The sequence below is a fragment of the Ovis canadensis genome, chromosome 12 (assembly GCF_042477335.2).
Source record: "Ovis canadensis isolate MfBH-ARS-UI-01 breed Bighorn chromosome 12, ARS-UI_OviCan_v2, whole genome shotgun sequence".
NCBI classification, from domain to species: domain Eukaryota; kingdom Metazoa; phylum Chordata; class Mammalia; order Artiodactyla; family Bovidae; genus Ovis; species Ovis canadensis.
Window position 1 is genome coordinate 90,406,646 of NC_091256.1, and position 15,451 is coordinate 90,422,096.

General features: G+C 64.0%; 1 protein-coding gene across 6 annotated transcripts in view; it reads right to left on the reverse strand.

The window, feature by feature from the left end:
* The window catches only part of KIF21B (kinesin family member 21B), a 42,513-nt gene extending 27,969 nt beyond the window's left edge, over positions 1 to 14,544 (reverse strand). For all 6 annotated transcript variants that reach the window (XR_011247584.1, XR_011247586.1, XR_011247583.1 and 3 more), the window contains exons 1-3: positions 14,181 to 14,544; positions 2,093 to 2,315; positions 1,675 to 1,857 (exon numbers count right to left, since the gene is read on the reverse strand). Coding sequence is in view for 2 of the 6 variants with exons in the window: in XM_069545000.1 (XP_069401101.1) it covers positions 1,675 to 1,857; positions 2,093 to 2,315; positions 14,181 to 14,221 (447 nt within the window). In the remaining 4 variants the exon portion in view is untranslated. The remainder of the gene's footprint in view (positions 1 to 1,674; positions 1,858 to 2,092; positions 2,316 to 14,180) is intronic.
* Between the last annotated feature and the right edge of the window lie 907 nt (positions 14,545 to 15,451).

Genomic DNA, 15,451 nt, shown 5'->3' on the forward strand with positions numbered 1-15,451 from the left:
GGTCCCAGCCCACGGACATCCGAGGCTTTGATGGCCTTCAAGGGACAGAAATACTCCACAGGAAGGGGAAGAGGAAACGGAAGGCCCTGGTGCAGATGTGGGGCCTTGGTGTCTGTCTGTCTGTCAAGAAAGACACACGGCAACATTTAATCCCTGTGGGTCACCCTTTGGCATGGGCTTTCTAGGTGCTGAACTGCTCTTTGGGTCTCTCTATGACAAAAGGATGGAGAAAGGGAAAAACGAAGAGAAATTTATAGAAATACACGGCGTGGGACACACATACACACAAACATGCACACAAATGCACATATGCATATACACAAACACACAGATATACACACATACACACAAACACACACATGCATATAAACAAACACAGATTATACACATCCACACACACAAATACACATATGCGTATACACAAACACACAGATATACACATATACACACAAACACACATATGCGTGTACAAAAACACAAAGATATACACAGACACACGTAGAGACCTATGCAGTGAGTGTGTGCTCAGTCGCTCAGCTGTGCGTGACTCTGTAGCCGCCTGGACCATAGTTGCCAGGCTCCTCTGTCCATGGGATTCTCCAGGCAAGAATACTGGAGCGGGTTGCCATTACTTCCTCCAGGGGATCTTCTTGACCCGGGGATGGAACACATCCATCCATCCATATATATGTATACAGAGACACACACATACACACACCTGCACACATATACATATAGATACTTATACATGTATAGATATACACACGCACAGACACATATACTTACACACATAACATGTACACACACACACGAAGGCAGACTGTTTATCAAAAGCAAGAGTCCAGAAGGACAAAGAGCAACTTCCAAGCCTAAAGCACAGCCCCCTAAGGGGACAGCAGTGCACACGTGCCTAGGAGGGAGCAGGGCTGGAGAGGCAGCGGTGGACAGGGAGGCCTAGGGAAGGCTAGGGCCACATCCTTCCCTCCGAGCACACCCTGGACACGGCCAGGATCCCTGGGGCTGACGCTGCCTGGGCCAGGTGGCCGAGAGCAGGAGCCTGGTCACGCTGGGCCTCATAAGAGGCACCGAGCCCACGGCCCTCCTGGAGACGCTTCTGAGAGGTCTCATGGGAGGCCAGGGGCCCCCTCCCCAGCCCCAGAGCTGCTAGCTGCCTCCCTGGGGCTCAGCACCCTGACTTCCACCCAGAGAGAGGCAAGACCAGAGGCCAGAAAGGACCCTCTGGAGAACCCTCCTGCCCTGGGGTCAGAGAAGACTCCCAGGGTCAGGAAGGACCTCAGCCAGAAAGGGACGGGAGGGCCCAGTGGAGGCCAGGAAGGGTGAGAGCCAGAGTTCTCACTGTGAGCTGGGCCTGGGTGTCCTGGTCACCCTAGGGCCCCAGGACTGGGTGCCATTGCGCCCACCAGACGGCAGAGCTGTAATCCATCTGAGTTTGCAAGGACCCTTCAGGTTCTCCCTGCCTCGAGCCCCATCAGGGGCAGAGAGCCCCTTCAGGGGCCTGCCAGGTGGGCCTCCAGCGCCACGGAGCTGGGGGACGCCCTCCACAGCAGAGACCTCATCCCTGCGGTGCCTCCTCTGCCGCCCCGCAGGGAGCCTGGCCCCCGAGTCCTGCCGCACCCCCCCCCCCCACACACACACATCCGCAAGGCCACGGACCTCCAGGAACTGAGCGCTGACTTTGAACTCGGGCCCGGCCACGCCCTGCTCCTGCGCCCGCTTTTTGCGCTCCGCAATGCCCCCGAAGAGGTGCGCGATGGCCCGCGGGATGATGCCCTGCTCCTCCTCCGCGGTGGCCACGTCGAAGCCGGTGCCCATGGTGTGCGTCTTCCCTGCCCCCGTCTGTGTCGGCAAAGTTGGGAGGAGGGCGTTACCCAGGACCCTGGGGGGCGGGGCGGCGAGCCTGGGACCCTCCCAGCCTGTCCCCGCCAGCCGATCCCAAGTCTCAGCCAGCAGCGCCCCAGCAACCCCGGACCATAGACAAGACCCCAGCTGCATCCCAGCTACCCCAAGGCCAGCTTTCTGCCCTCAGACGGGGGCCGGGGCCCAGGTGACCACAGGCGGAGAAGGCACTCACCTGCCCGTAGGCTAGCACTGTGGCGTTGTAGCCCTCAAAGCAGCCCTCCACGAGCTTGCTGACACACGTGGAGTAGACCTGCTCCTGCCAGGTGTCCAGGTCGAAGACAAAGTCATAGGTGAAGGCCTTGTCCTTCCCCAGGAGGACCTGGGGCTCCCCGGGGGTGACCGACGTGCAGATGTGGCAGCCCTCAATCTTCTCTTTTGACAGCTGGGGCCGGATCCTGCCCGGGGCGGGGGGCGGGAGGGAGTCCTGGGTCAGACTGGCTGGGGGTGACCGTCCAGCTGGCCAGTGTCCGCCCCCGGGCCCCTCCTCTCCCACGAGTGGGAGAAGGGAGGAAGCACAGCATGGGGGCAGCTGTGTGAGACCTCCCGAACAATAACAGTGGTGGGGTGCCTTTGCCTTCTCCTGATGATAATGTCAACACCGCTCAAAGCAGCAGCTGCGGGCGTTTTCATCTCTGTATGGGCGCATGTTGGCTGCACTGGGTCTTCGTGGCTGCACATGGGCTTACCCTAGATGCGGAGCGCGGGCTTCTCATTGCACGGGCTCTGGGGGCGAGGGCTTCAGGGCTGCAGCCCATGGGCTCAGTAGCTGGGGCTCAAGGACGCCATAGCTGTGACGCCACGGGCTCAGTCGCCCCGTGGCATGTGGAATCTCGCCAGAGCACGGATCGAACCGTGTCCCCTGCATTGGCGGGTGGAGTCCTAGCACCGGGCCATAAGGAAGTCCAGCAGCTGCTAACACTGCATGAGCACCCTGGGAACTGAATCTACGTTAGAGGCATTTCACCTGACACGAATTCACGTATTCTTTACCATAAACCTGCGAGCTATGTATTATTTGCTGGATTTTTACTGAGAAAACAGAGCCTGGGAGAGTTTGACTTTCCCAAGACTGGGCAGCAACAGAACGTGACAGGTCTCGCTGGCACCAACGCACACGCTCCTGACTGTCACGCAGCCCCAAGGTCCGTGTGCCGTAAAGGGGGTGGGGAGAAGATAGTTGACCCCTCCTGAGAGGCAAAGCCCAGGGCCAGCAAGGGAAGGAAGGGCCAGGCCTGGCTGCCCCCCGGGGGGGCTACATTCCGAAGGAGACCAGTGCCTCTGCCCAGGCCTGCAGGGGCTGCAGAGGGTCCCCCTGCTCAGGAAGGCCCGCCCCAGATGCTAGGGGAACAGTCTCAGGCACAAACTCGGGTTCTCTTCTGGAAGCCAGTAGGGCTGGACCAGGCAGGACCCTGCAGAGCGAGTCGAGGCAAAAGTCAGAGGGCAGGGACCTCCAGTAGGGCCACCTGCCACAGGAGGGCCCCTGTCCCAGGCCCTGGGGGCTCCCCGGCACAGAGGAAGAGAGGGGCCTCAGGGCGAAGTGGGGCGCAGCGTGGACAGTGGGTAGGGCCGTCCCCTGCCCCTGCCCCTCTTGCAAGCAGCCGCTGCTGGAGGAGGTCCCCATGGCAACCGAGAGTGAGCCAGTGAGCATGTGCATGGACTGGCAGAGAGCGCCTCCCGATGCCTGAATCTCCAGGCGGGGGGTGCCCATGGGCTCACACAGCCAGCCAGCCCCTCAGCACAATGAGCTGCTTGTCAGCACCCCGTTCTAAGCCAACATTTACAGAGAGAAGAAAGCGTGTGAGGGCCGGCCCAGGGGGCCCCGACCCCGCAGAGCCAGCCCCCAAGGGCCATCCTGTCTCAGCCTCAGGCTGCCCAGCCCCGAGGCCCCTCAGAGCCCGGCGAGAAGCCCCTGAGCTTGCGCCTTGCGTTCACCTGTGAGGGGAATAAGAGGCTGGGGGCGGGGTGGTGGCCTGGCCTTTCTCCAGGACCGGTCCTCACACCACTGAGGCTGCAGGGGCCGGACACCCACAGGGGTTACCACCCCCCTCCCTGCCCCATCGAGCTGCGGCAGGCCAGGCTGAAGTGAGAGCCCAGCTCCCGTCTCCCCCAGACCAGCTTCTGGCTGGGAGGGGCACTGGGAATCCACCCCACCCTTTCTGGACCTACACACCAGACCCTGGATCCGTCAGTAAGACACCCGGGCCGTGGCGCTCCCACCTGGACCGCTGGTGGCGGCGGCCGACACACACAACCACGCCCGAGCGGGACACTTCGGTCCCCGCGGCAGACAAGGAAACACACGGTGCCGGCCAGGGGCAGGCGCCAGGGGTGGCAGGGTCCGAGCCTGGGCAGGGCGGGCTCCACTTCTCCCTTCTTCCTATGCTTTGTGCAGCTGAGGGGCAGGGCCCAGCATGCCTAGGGGAAGGCAGGCAGCAACCTCAAAGGGCACCGGGCAGGGCCCAGGAGCCCAGGCCTGGGGGCCCAGGGTGTCTGGGGGAAGGTGGGCCGCAACCTCAAAGGGCACCGGGCAGGGCCCAGGAGCTCAGGCCCGGGGACCCATGGTGTCCGGGGCTCCCAGGGGAACCCGGCCGCCTCTGAAGCCTCTCCAGCTTTGCTGGCCAGCACCAGCTCCCTGCCATGTGGGTTGCTTGCGATGGGATTTCTGGATCCGGTTCAAATACCATTTAATTACCACAGGCAGATGGCAATGTTGGTGATTGGAGGAAATCAAATCAGGGTCCCTGGAGACAGGAAGAGCCACAGAGGGGGAGCTGTTGCCTTGCCTGGTGGATCCCATCAGCAAGAAGCCGGCTTCTGCTCCGCCCACCAGGCCCCCAGCCCAAGAGGGTGGCCGAAAAGACATCAGGAGGCAGGGCCTAGAGGAGGGGGCTCCAGGGTTTGAGGATCCAGGCACTGCAAGGTGAGCAGGCATTCACCCTGGGACCTTCCCTGGTCCAGCACACTTTGGTGTGGGGTCCTCTGGGGTCAGAGAGCCAGCCAGCCCCACGCTGGCCCATCCTAAGCATCAGTGTCCTCGGCAGGGGTGGATGGGTGAGCACTACCATCCAGAGAATGGGGCACCAGCTGGAAGCCAGAGGACACGAGCCCAGGATGAGTCACTAACTCCCAAGGCCACCAACCCGGACGGGGCTCGGGGGAGTGTCCATCCCAGGAATGGGCCTTGAACCAGTAACTAGACATGGGTGCTTCCATGCACCAGCGCTGGGCCGGGTGCCTCAGGCCATCTCACTCAAGGGAGGTGATGCACTAGCGACCTCAACCCACTGTCCAGAGAGGGAAGCTGAGGCTGAGTCCCAGTCGGCACAGGCAAGCCGGGAGTCCGAAGCCTGCGGCTTCTCCTCTTCTCCAGCTGCCTGGGACACTCAGGGCCCAGACGGACGTATAAACTCCCTGCCCGGCACCACCAAGAGAGCAGGGGGCAGCTGGGCGGGGGGCGGCCCGCCACAGCCGACACAGGTCCGGCAGGCTGGACCCGGGCGCTGGGCTTTCAGGGGCCCCAGTCCAGTGGGCGCAGTTGCCTTGGGCTCCTTCCCACCACACCCTGCCCCGGGGTAGACTCTGAACCCAAACCCGAGTCCAGGAGACAAAGACGGCCCTTGGCAAGCGCCTGCCCCACCCTCCAGTGGCTAGGCCACCCCTGCTCCCTGCCTCATCCGGACATCTCTTCCCAGTTTCAGCTTTCTAGGAACTCGGCGGCCCTCGCCTGCGGCAGCTCCTGACCAGCCTGGCCCCGCCCCGGGGCAGGTCTCTTCTGCGGGCAGCCCTGGAGCCCCAGATGAGGGAAGGAGACAGCTTCCGGCTACGGCTACTACTGGACGGCAGGACGGCACCCCTGCTAGCGCTGTTCCCTAGGGGCGGGAGGGTGGGCAGGGGTGGGTACCAGGCTCCAGGATCTTCCAAGAGAACCAGGGGCGCAGGGCGCTGTGGGCCCCACCTTGAGCCAGGGTGAGGCGAGTGAGGTATTCTCTCCTCGGATGCAAAATTCAAGGGGGAATGAAAAAACTCCCTGATCACGATAAATTATTTACTGCACTGTTCGGAAAACTCAAACTGGCAAACTGTGCTGCCTGTTTTTGTCAAGCCCAAAAGGCATTTTGTGGACCACACGGCGGGGGGGGGTCATTTCTGAGCAGAGACCCCCACCCTCAGCCCCGGAAACCTTCCCCCCACCCGCCCTCCCCCAGCCTCCCCATCCCTTCTCCCGGCCCTGCAGGGGTAGGGCGGCGCAGGGCCCCACTGAGAAAGGCCCGGAACCTCCCAGAACAGAGCCCAGTCTATCTGCCACTTGGCAACGCGCAGAGGGCCGGGAGGGGCTCAGAGAAGGCCCGGGCTCTCCGGCGGCGGAGGGGTCCAGCCCGGGCCCGCGGGGCCGCCTCCGCGCGCTGCCGAGAGGCGCTAGGGCGCCGGGGCTGGGGGTTCTAAGAGCCGTCTGTACACTCGGGGCGGAGGGCTGCGGGCGCCCGGGCCGCACCCCACACCGGCTCGTGTCCCCCCAGGCGGGACACAAAGGCGGCGAGCCCGAGCCCGGGGCTGCGAGAAGCGCTGAGCTCAGCACTTCCCCGGCTCTTCGGGAGCCAGGACAGGGCGGAAGCGGAGGACGGCGGAGCCAGCGAGGAGGCAGGCCCGGGGACGCTGCGCCTGCCAAGGCGGGAGGGTCCCTCCCCCAAAGCCTGGCCAGCGGCGCCCCGCTCCCGACTGGCTTCGGTGACGCCGCACAGAGCCGCCAACCACCCCGCAGGGCTCCTTCCCGCCGCCGGGGGATGGGGCAGGGCGCGTGGGTGTGGCCGGCTCCAGATGAACCCCGTCCCGCCCGGTTAGCCGGATCCAGCCCCTCCGTAGGTCCCTAACCGACCCGCCCCCGGGTCTTTATCCCAGGCTCCCACATCTTCCTTTTTTCCAAGAGGTCGTGGTTTAGTTGCTAAGTCGTGTCCCACTCTTGCGACCCCATGGACTGTCGCCTGCCAGGCTCAGGCTGTGATATTAAAATAACTAAGAACTGCTCCAGAATCCTAGAAAATTCTTACAGTTGTGGTGTGTGCTCTGATTCCTGACATCCCTTTTTGCTGGTACCTGGAACCCCGTGGATCAATTCCTCAGGAGTAATAACCCCGCAGGTAAGGAGCAACATGCCTCTTTGCTGGTCACTGGTCACGGTACCTACCAGACTTTGCCCACGATCTAAGTGAGAGAGTCTGCCACGCTCTGCACACGTTCTAAGCGGGGGATCCCCACCACACTCTGCACACGTTCTAAGGAGGAGGTCCCCCCACAATTTACAAAGAGGGCTCAAAGAGATATTAACTCAGCTCAGGGTCACAGAGCTAATCAGTAGCTAGGTCTTCTAGGAGGCCCATCTTTCCTGGCCATGGACTGAAGGGTCAGAGCAGGAGGACCCGGGAAAACCAGCCTGCAGGCAAGTTGTCACTCTGGGGTCTTCCAGGCTGGAAGACACCCTCGCAGGCCCCATGTCCAGGGCCTTGAGAAGAACCGCAGCCCCCTCCGACGACCAAGATTACCTCGTGACCGGTCCCTTCAGAAACAGCCCAGGGGTGAGCCCCTCCTGGACACCCTAATGTCTTTCTGGAACCCTGAATAGGAGCCCGAGGGCCTGGGCGCCTGGAGAAGTGAGAACGCCCAGCACCCCGTCCTGGAGTGGGCTGCCCCCTCGGCTGCCCAGATCCCGTGACTCCCTCCTCACGCCACACCTGGCTCCGTCTGGCGCTGGGCTCTCACGACCTCCAATGTGGAGGAGTGTGTGTGGTGGGGGACACAGAGAGGAGCCACAGGACCCCCGTCTGCCTGGCACAGCGGGGCACTCAGCCATGCCGTGACCTGCCAGGGGCCAGCTTGGCCCCGTTACTGAAGGAGCCAGACCAGAGGGGAACTCAGCCACAGCGCAAGGGATTCAGACCGGCTAGCAGCGAGAGCCTCCTGCCTACAGAGGCTGCGGAGCCCTCGGAAGGGAAGGGGGTCCGCAGTCCTCCTCCCCTGGAGTCATGGTCGCTGACACCGCCCGAGCCGCCTCTGTTAGGACCGGACGCGGTATCTTTTGAGAGCCGATGCATGGAGCGCCTTTACGTGCAGGGACATCACGTATAAGGACTGCCTCCTTCCTGAGGCTCAGAAGGGAGAATCTGAACAAGCCCAGAGTCACACTCTCCTAATGGTGGAGCTGAAATCCAAACCCAGTCTGACTGTGGCCTGGCCTGCTGCACCCTCTAAGCAGCCCCGGCCTGGAGAGAGGGCGGCCGGGGAAAGATGATCCTGCCGACAGCTGCCAGAGGGCCAGAGCCGTCTGCTGGGGAGTGTTTTCACATTCACAGTGAAGACAGCCGAGGCCGGGGCAGGGGAAGCGGGGGCCAGGGACCCAGGAGGCTGCTGTGCGGGAGGAGGTGTGCACCCACGCTCGTGGGCATCCTCTCCTCCTCCCCCACCCCTTCCTGGGCAGCCTGCCAGCTCCAGGAAGTCGGCTGGAATCAACATCCTTGCTGTCTCACGGGAGTCTGGCTCCCAGACACCCTGGGGCTTCAGCTGACTTAGCCCGACCTGTGGGGAGTGCGGGGGCAGTCCGCCCTGAAGCAGGGTGGCAGGTCTAGCATGGGGTGCTGCCCCTCTCAGCTGCAGAGCTGCGGCGTGGGGAGCCCTGTGAGCTCCCGGGCCCTCCCCCAGCCCAGTCCTCCTGAGGCTGCCTCAGGGAAAACACTGGTCTGGACCCCCAAACAAGAAGGCTTTGTACGGCGGGGTCAAAGGACATGAGTTTACGAGGCCAGGCCTGGGGAAAGGGGTCTGCAGCCCCCTCTGCCTGATTTCTGCCCCTGCACGTGTTCCCAGGAGCCCAGGGAGGGCCGCAGACACGCAAGGGGACCCGCAGGAAGCCTGGGGTTCAGGGCTCTGACGCCCTCCCTCCCAGGGATGTCCTCTGCCTCTCGCTCTCTCAGTTCGTCCCAGGGTCCTGGCCACTGACTTCTGCGGAATGCCCCGGCGGGCCGTCCAGTGGGGCAGGGTGTGGGGTGTCTCATCCACAACCCCAAGGCATCGGGGTCTCAGCTGGGCCCGCTACCCCAGAAAGGCTGAAGGAGGCCTGGAGGAGGAGGTGAGCCGGGAGAAGCTGGAGCGTGGGTGTGAGGAGGGGCGGGGGTGGGGGTGTTCCCTGGGTCCCTGTCCTGAACTGCCCGCTCCCCGCTCTGAGGTCCACCCTGCAGGCCCAGCTTTGGGGCCTGGGAGGGGGTGTCCCCAGCCCAGGGAAGCCCGCGCAGCTGCGCCCCAGCCCTGCCGGCTGGCCTGCCCCTCCCCCACCCCGTCCTGGGGCATCTGGCAGGGGTTTCCCATGACCTCCCGGGAGAAGCTGCAGAGCCCCGAGCTGTGCTGGCATCCGGGGCTGGGAGGGCTGCTCGGCAGGGACTGGGCCCTGGGGACGCTCGCCTGCTGGGGAATGCACAGCAACAGGTGTCGGCCTGTGCTCCCACCAGCCCCTGACCCCGGCTCCAGGGGCCCTTCCCGACTTGACCCCAGGAACGGTGGGCTTCCACCCCGCACGGAGTAGGGACAGGGGCTTGGGTGTCTGGGGGTCCGGGGATGGTGAACCACGGGCCTGCGTCCCTTTCACACCCAGAGTAGTGAGGGTAGAGCAGGGGTGCCCCTGGGGACAGGACACCTGCCACAGGCCCCACAAACGCCCACCAAGCTCCACCGCCCACCCACCGGGACGGAGGAGCAGCCCCGGGCCCAGGCTACCAACCCAGCCCAGTCCCCGGCCCAGCAGGTAGGCTGCCTCCCCTCCCCAGCCCGCAGCCTCTCAGGGCCCCCATTCCTCCTAGTGGGCTGCTCGTCTAGAGGGTGAATCAAGCGATAGAGGGGCCCAAGTTGGAGGAGGCCCGCAAGGACACAGGCGGAGACGTGGCTGTCAGGGAGCTGCCCTACAGGGCAGCAAGGTGGCCCTCGGGCAGGAAAGCAGCATCCAGGGGCAGCTGTGTGGAGCTCAGGAAAGGCAGGAGGGTGGCTCCCACCAGTGGGGGCGGGCAGAGAGCCCCACATCCAGGGGCGCGTGGACAGGATGCTTGTGCCCAGTCCTGAGTGCCTCCCTGCGCGCCTTCCCACATTCACGGTCACAGCCGCGACCTGCCTGAAGCATCAGAGCAAATGGAGGCGTGGGAACGCCGGCGAAGCGCCAGTTAGCAGCCGGAGGAGGCTGCATGGAGCAGGGCCTCGGGAGGGCGGCTGCCCTGGGCTCACGGTCAGAGGCCTGTGTTTACCGCGGTGAGCCTGTGCCTGTCTCCACGGTGGGGTGGCACTTGGCACCTGGCTCCCGCGGGCCTGCGTGGGGGACAAAAAGATGCGATGCCTGGCGCTCAGCGAGTGGGCAGGAAGTGACCGCGCCCAGGCCCCCCAGCCCAGGGCTTTCTCCACTGCCTGCTGCCTATGGTCCGTCACCAGCCAGTCCCAGGGCTCCAGGTGAATTCTTTTCACCTAACAGTCACTGAGGCTTAACCCAGTGAGACACCTCCGAGGCATGCTTTCAGCGAGTGCTTATTTCTGTTCACATTTTCTTCACAGCTCCTCCAGAGTCAGCCTTTAAGGACTGTCCACCCTCCACTGCAACCCAGAACACTGCTCTTCTCAAAAGGACATGCCAGAACAGCCCACTGATCCCATTGTACAGGGAGGAAAAACTGAGGCCCAGAAGGAGAAACAGAAACGGGGCCCCAGCCCAGCCCTCTGTCCCCGGAGCCGCTGTGGGAAGGAGGGTGCCAGGCACATGTCACTTCTGTCACTTCCTCAGCCCCTTCCCCCCCCCACCCCAGGCGCGGTCTTCAAAAGCTGACAGCCAATCAGGCTGGCTGGCTCGGGCAGAGGGTGGGGCCATGCTTCCGGGGCCTGCGGTTACTACACTGCACTTCCTGGTGATGACATAGCCCTGTTTCTGCAGCAGGAGACCGCCACCAAGACGCTCGGGTCTCCACCCCCACGGGGGGCCCTGCCTAGGCCGTTTTCCCGGGTCTGGGAACCATCAGCAGGGGCTCTAGTTGGTCCTGGCCGGCCTTGGACTCTGCTGGGGGAGGGGCGGGGGGGGGGAGGAGACGCTGAAGGCACCGCCTCCCCACCCCACTCAGTGTTTTCTGTCTTATCTTTGTCCCAAGCCACCAATTCTCTTGATTCAAAATTTTAGACAGACACTGACTGAGACTTCAGAGGAGCCTAGAGCCAGGGGAATAACTGCAGCTAAAGAACCCGAGGATAGAGCAGGTGTCCCTGGGCGCCTGGCTGGCGTCCCCAGCCCCGTTCCAGCCCAGGTCTGACCCTGCAATGTCCAGGGATGGATGCCCAGGGAACCCCCGGCCCCACCTCAGCAGACTAAGGACAGAGCTTAAGGAAACCAGGCAAGGATAAGAGGGTGGGGTGGTCAGGCCTCCCCTTGTGCTGGGGGCTCAGAGCTGGGGGCTTAGAAGGGTCTTAAATAAACGCACCCCATGACTCGGCTTCCTTCCCCAGTCTCAACTTTGCCAACCAGCATTTCTTAATAGCCGTCCCTTCCCCTTCTCCCCCTACCAGTTAGGCCTGCATTTCTGCAACCTGGAGCAGGTCTGCTCTCCCCATCACCCCCCTCCCAGGTAGAGACTGGCCTTAGCCAGCCTCAGAGCTGAGAGAGTCCTTATCGGACAAGGGGATTAAAGGATAAACGGATCACAGGGGAGGCTGGAGGGGCTGGCCTGGGAGTCTCGGTGCAGAGTTAAGGGGCAGAGTGCCAGCTTCCAGGGTGGCCTGGGGCTGGGGACAGGGGGTTGGGGTTCTGCTCACATCTAGACCTTCTTCCTTTACCCGCAGCTCCGGGTCCTGAAAGCTGTCTCCTCTGGTCTGACCCTTCCATGGCCTTCCCCGCAGCTCTGCACACAAGCCAGCTTTGATCCTTATCCAGAGATTACAGTGCCAAGAGCCCCAGGCCTGGCACTTCTTACCTAATCTAGTGGCCCCTGGACCCTTACACACACAAACACACACACACGTCAGACCATGTCTGCCCCGTTCCTGGCCTCCCTGTCTCAAGAGTCGGACCCTGGACTTACCATAAGGCATTCTCACGGGGACCCAGTTAGATATGAGAAAGGGCAACCAGGCTAGGCCCCTGGCAGTTCCAGATCCTCGGCTCTTCCTATCAGTGGTCAACACTGCTCCAGCCCGCCACCCAGTCCTTCATGGGACCGGAGATTTCTGAGGGTGGGCTTGGGGTGGGGGTTGAAGGGGACCCCCAAAGAACGGAGAAGTCTCCCTGCAGCCCCCAGTGGCGCCATCTGCTCCCCCTCCCAGCCTCGGTCCTAGTCCATTCCCGTCCTCAGCTCTGATTATAAGCTGGGCTCTGTCCAGGCATTGTCTGCCCTCCACAGCCAGCTGCCCACCCCAGTCTGGCGTGTGCACTGGGGCCGGAGTGGGAGGGGAGGGGTTGGGCGGGGCCCTCCCCATCCAGGGGGCCCTGAAGGTCTAGCTCTGGAGGTGTTCCAACCCCCACCCTCCCTCCAGGCCAGTGGCAGAGGCAAGGAGTGGGGATACTCAGACCCTACCAGGCAGTCTCAGTGGAGGCAGAGATGATGCGGGTCACAGGAGGGTAGCGTGGGCGGGCAAGATGCTCCAGGTGGGAAGGGTCCCGGGGAGCTCCTGCCGCTGGAGGCAGTGGGGAGAGAACACCAGCTCTTCCCCGGCTGCATGGGTGCCAAGGCCACGGGCTTGGCCACACCTCCGCACCCCCTGTCTAGCCTGGGGGCCCTGACGAGGTGGGGCAGGGGGCTCGGTTTGGCTCTCTTGGGTGAGATGGTGAGTCCAGAGGAAGTCCAAAGGAAGCCCCCTTCCCAGCCCTGGTCCAGTTTCCTTTCACTACGTGTCCACTCCGCTGCAGCTGTCTTATTGACATTGCCACCCCACCCCCGCCACCATGCCCCTGGCCCTCACCCTCAGCCCCATAGGATCCTGCTGCAAAGAGCCCCGCCCCGCCAGCCCACCAGGCATCTTTGGGACTCCTCTTTGTCTCAGGCTATCCAGGGCCAGCGAGTGTGTGCCAGGGATGCTCCGAGAGCAGCCAGCGGTCCAGGGGGAGGGCACACTCTCTCACTCCCTCCACTCCAGACTGTGATCAGCGGTCCCCGGACCCTCTCCACTGCAGAGGGCTAGCCAGGTGGCTGGGGTTGGGGGGTGGGTGGCAGCACCTGCCCTGGGGTGTTTTCCACAGTCTTCTCGGAGTGACTGCCCTGGAATTCTGGAATCTGGGTCACCTACAACCCAAGGAAGTCAGAGACCTTTCTCAGACCCACCCTAGACCCAGACTCAGACTCGCACCCTCATCACACAGGGCTGGGTGATGCGGTGACGGGTCCCAGGCTGGCACTCTCCCACCAACGGACTGGGAGAGTCCGTCTTTAGTCTCAAAGAGCTAAACCCAAATCAAGAACAGGGAGGGTGACATGGCGCGGAGCGCCCCCACCCAACACAAAGAACACATCTCCATTGTGCCCTGTCCTCTGCCCACCCTGCTTCGGCCAGGATGTCCCTCAAAGTCCCAGGCAGGTCCACGTGGCCCTCCCCCGGCTCAGTTCTGTCTGAGGGCCTGAGGATGGGGGCATCAGGGTCACCACCGCCTGTCCTCTGAGAGGAGAACCCTTGACACCCCTGCTCCGTCCCCAGCCCAGCCGCTCTAGGGGCAGGGCCGGCAGGGATCTCTCCAGAGCCGCTGTCTCCCTACGGGCCAAGGCCCCATCCCAGCCCTTCCACTCGTCCTTCCTCGATCTTTGTCTGCGGAGCCGGCCAGGGCGGCGTGCTGCCTATCCGGCATTGCGGAGAGCGCAGGATCAGCAGGCTGGGTGGATGCGGGGAAATGTCCCCCACCCAGTGTCCCCGCGTGAGACTGCAGCCCGTGGGGGGGAGGGGGGCAAAGAGGAAACACACAGACGCTCCCTCCCGGGCCAGGGCTGGGTGTGAAATACCGGATTTCCTTGTTGATTCGATTTTCTGATCATTAAGGGCTCCCGAGAGGGGCCCGAAATCACTACCCAAACAAAGCCCCTCCTGCCGCCCGCGGGGATGCCGCTCCCCCGGGGGCCCGGCCAACGCGCGGCGCCCTCCAGCGCGGCCGGCTGGGCTTCCCCGGGCGCGGGCTGCCCATGGAGCGGCGCCCCCTGGACCCCCGGACCCCCGCCCCGTGCCCACGCGAGACAAAGCCGAGCTCTCCGCGCACGCGCCCCAGTCACCCGTCCTACCTGACGGCCACCTTGACGCAGCAGTCCCCCTGGCCGGCCATGGCGCTGCAGTGCCGGGGCCCGGGTCGATCAGGGGCGGGGGCCTGGGGGCCGATGACCGGGGCGACGGCGGCGGCCGCGGCTGCAGAGGGCGGGGGCGCGGGCGCTGCGGGCGGGGGCTGCGGCTCCTGGAGGTGACATGCTCGCAGGCGGCCCGCGGAGGGCTCACCCGCGGCCGGCTGAGGGCCCCCGGGGCCGGGCCCGCGCGCCCCCTCGCGCCATCGGGCGGCGGCGCGGGGCCTGTGGACAGCCGGGGCGCGACGGTCTCCGCACCGCGCGGCTCCCGCGCGCGCACCTCGGGCCGTGCCGCGCCTCCTGCCGCCGCGCGAACAAAGGGGGCGGGGGCCGGCCCGGCGGAGGCCCCGCCCCTGACGCTCAGGCCCCGCCCCAATCTCCGCCCCCGAGCCCGCTGGGCCAACCGAAGGCCCGACCTGGTAGCAGGGGCGGGGCGGAAGCCTTTAAAGAGACCCCTCGATGGTCCGGGTCCACAAGCTCGCTGCGGGCCTGGAGAGGTTTCCTGGGGTCTCCGGAGGGACACGGCCCCAAGAGCTGATCACACCGGTGCCTCGACCCCGGAGCCGCAGACCCTCGGCCTCGGTGCCCCCCCGCCCCGCCCATAAATGCGGAAGCCGGGCGCAGGGAGGGGAACTACCAAGGTCACGCAGGAGTTAGTGGCTAAGCGAGGGTAAGCACCCGAGTGCCCCGGCCCAGCGCTTCCCTGCAGAGCGTCCCACAGCGCCTGACGGATTGTGTACTGAAAGCTCCGGGAAAGCCTCTCTTAATTTATTCCGGTGAACTTGCCAACCTTTACTGATGGGGGATTCTCGCTAGTGCCTAACTAAAATCCCCTGTCCCTACAACCCTGCAGCGTTTTAAAGTTCATCTTTGGGTTGGTTCCTGGCCAGGCTCCAAGCCTAGACGGCCCCTCCTTTCTTGGAGGCCACGGAGGCTCCAGTGACCTTTATGACCTACAGATGACTCCCACCCCCAGCCCCCCATCCCTTTATCCCTGCTCACACTCTGCCAGTTGCAGCTGTGGGGGCAGAGGGTCTGCGTGGGAGGCCTGAGCTGCCCCAGGGAGACAGGGAACAAAGGGAGCCCTGAGCTCCAGGCACCTGGGTAGAGGCTGGAGGGAGATGGGGGGAGGTGGGAGGGGGAGGAGGCAGGGAGGGCAGCTGCCTTCATTTGGGTACAAAGGACAAGGGGAACCCCGAGACCGTGAAGCATTGGGT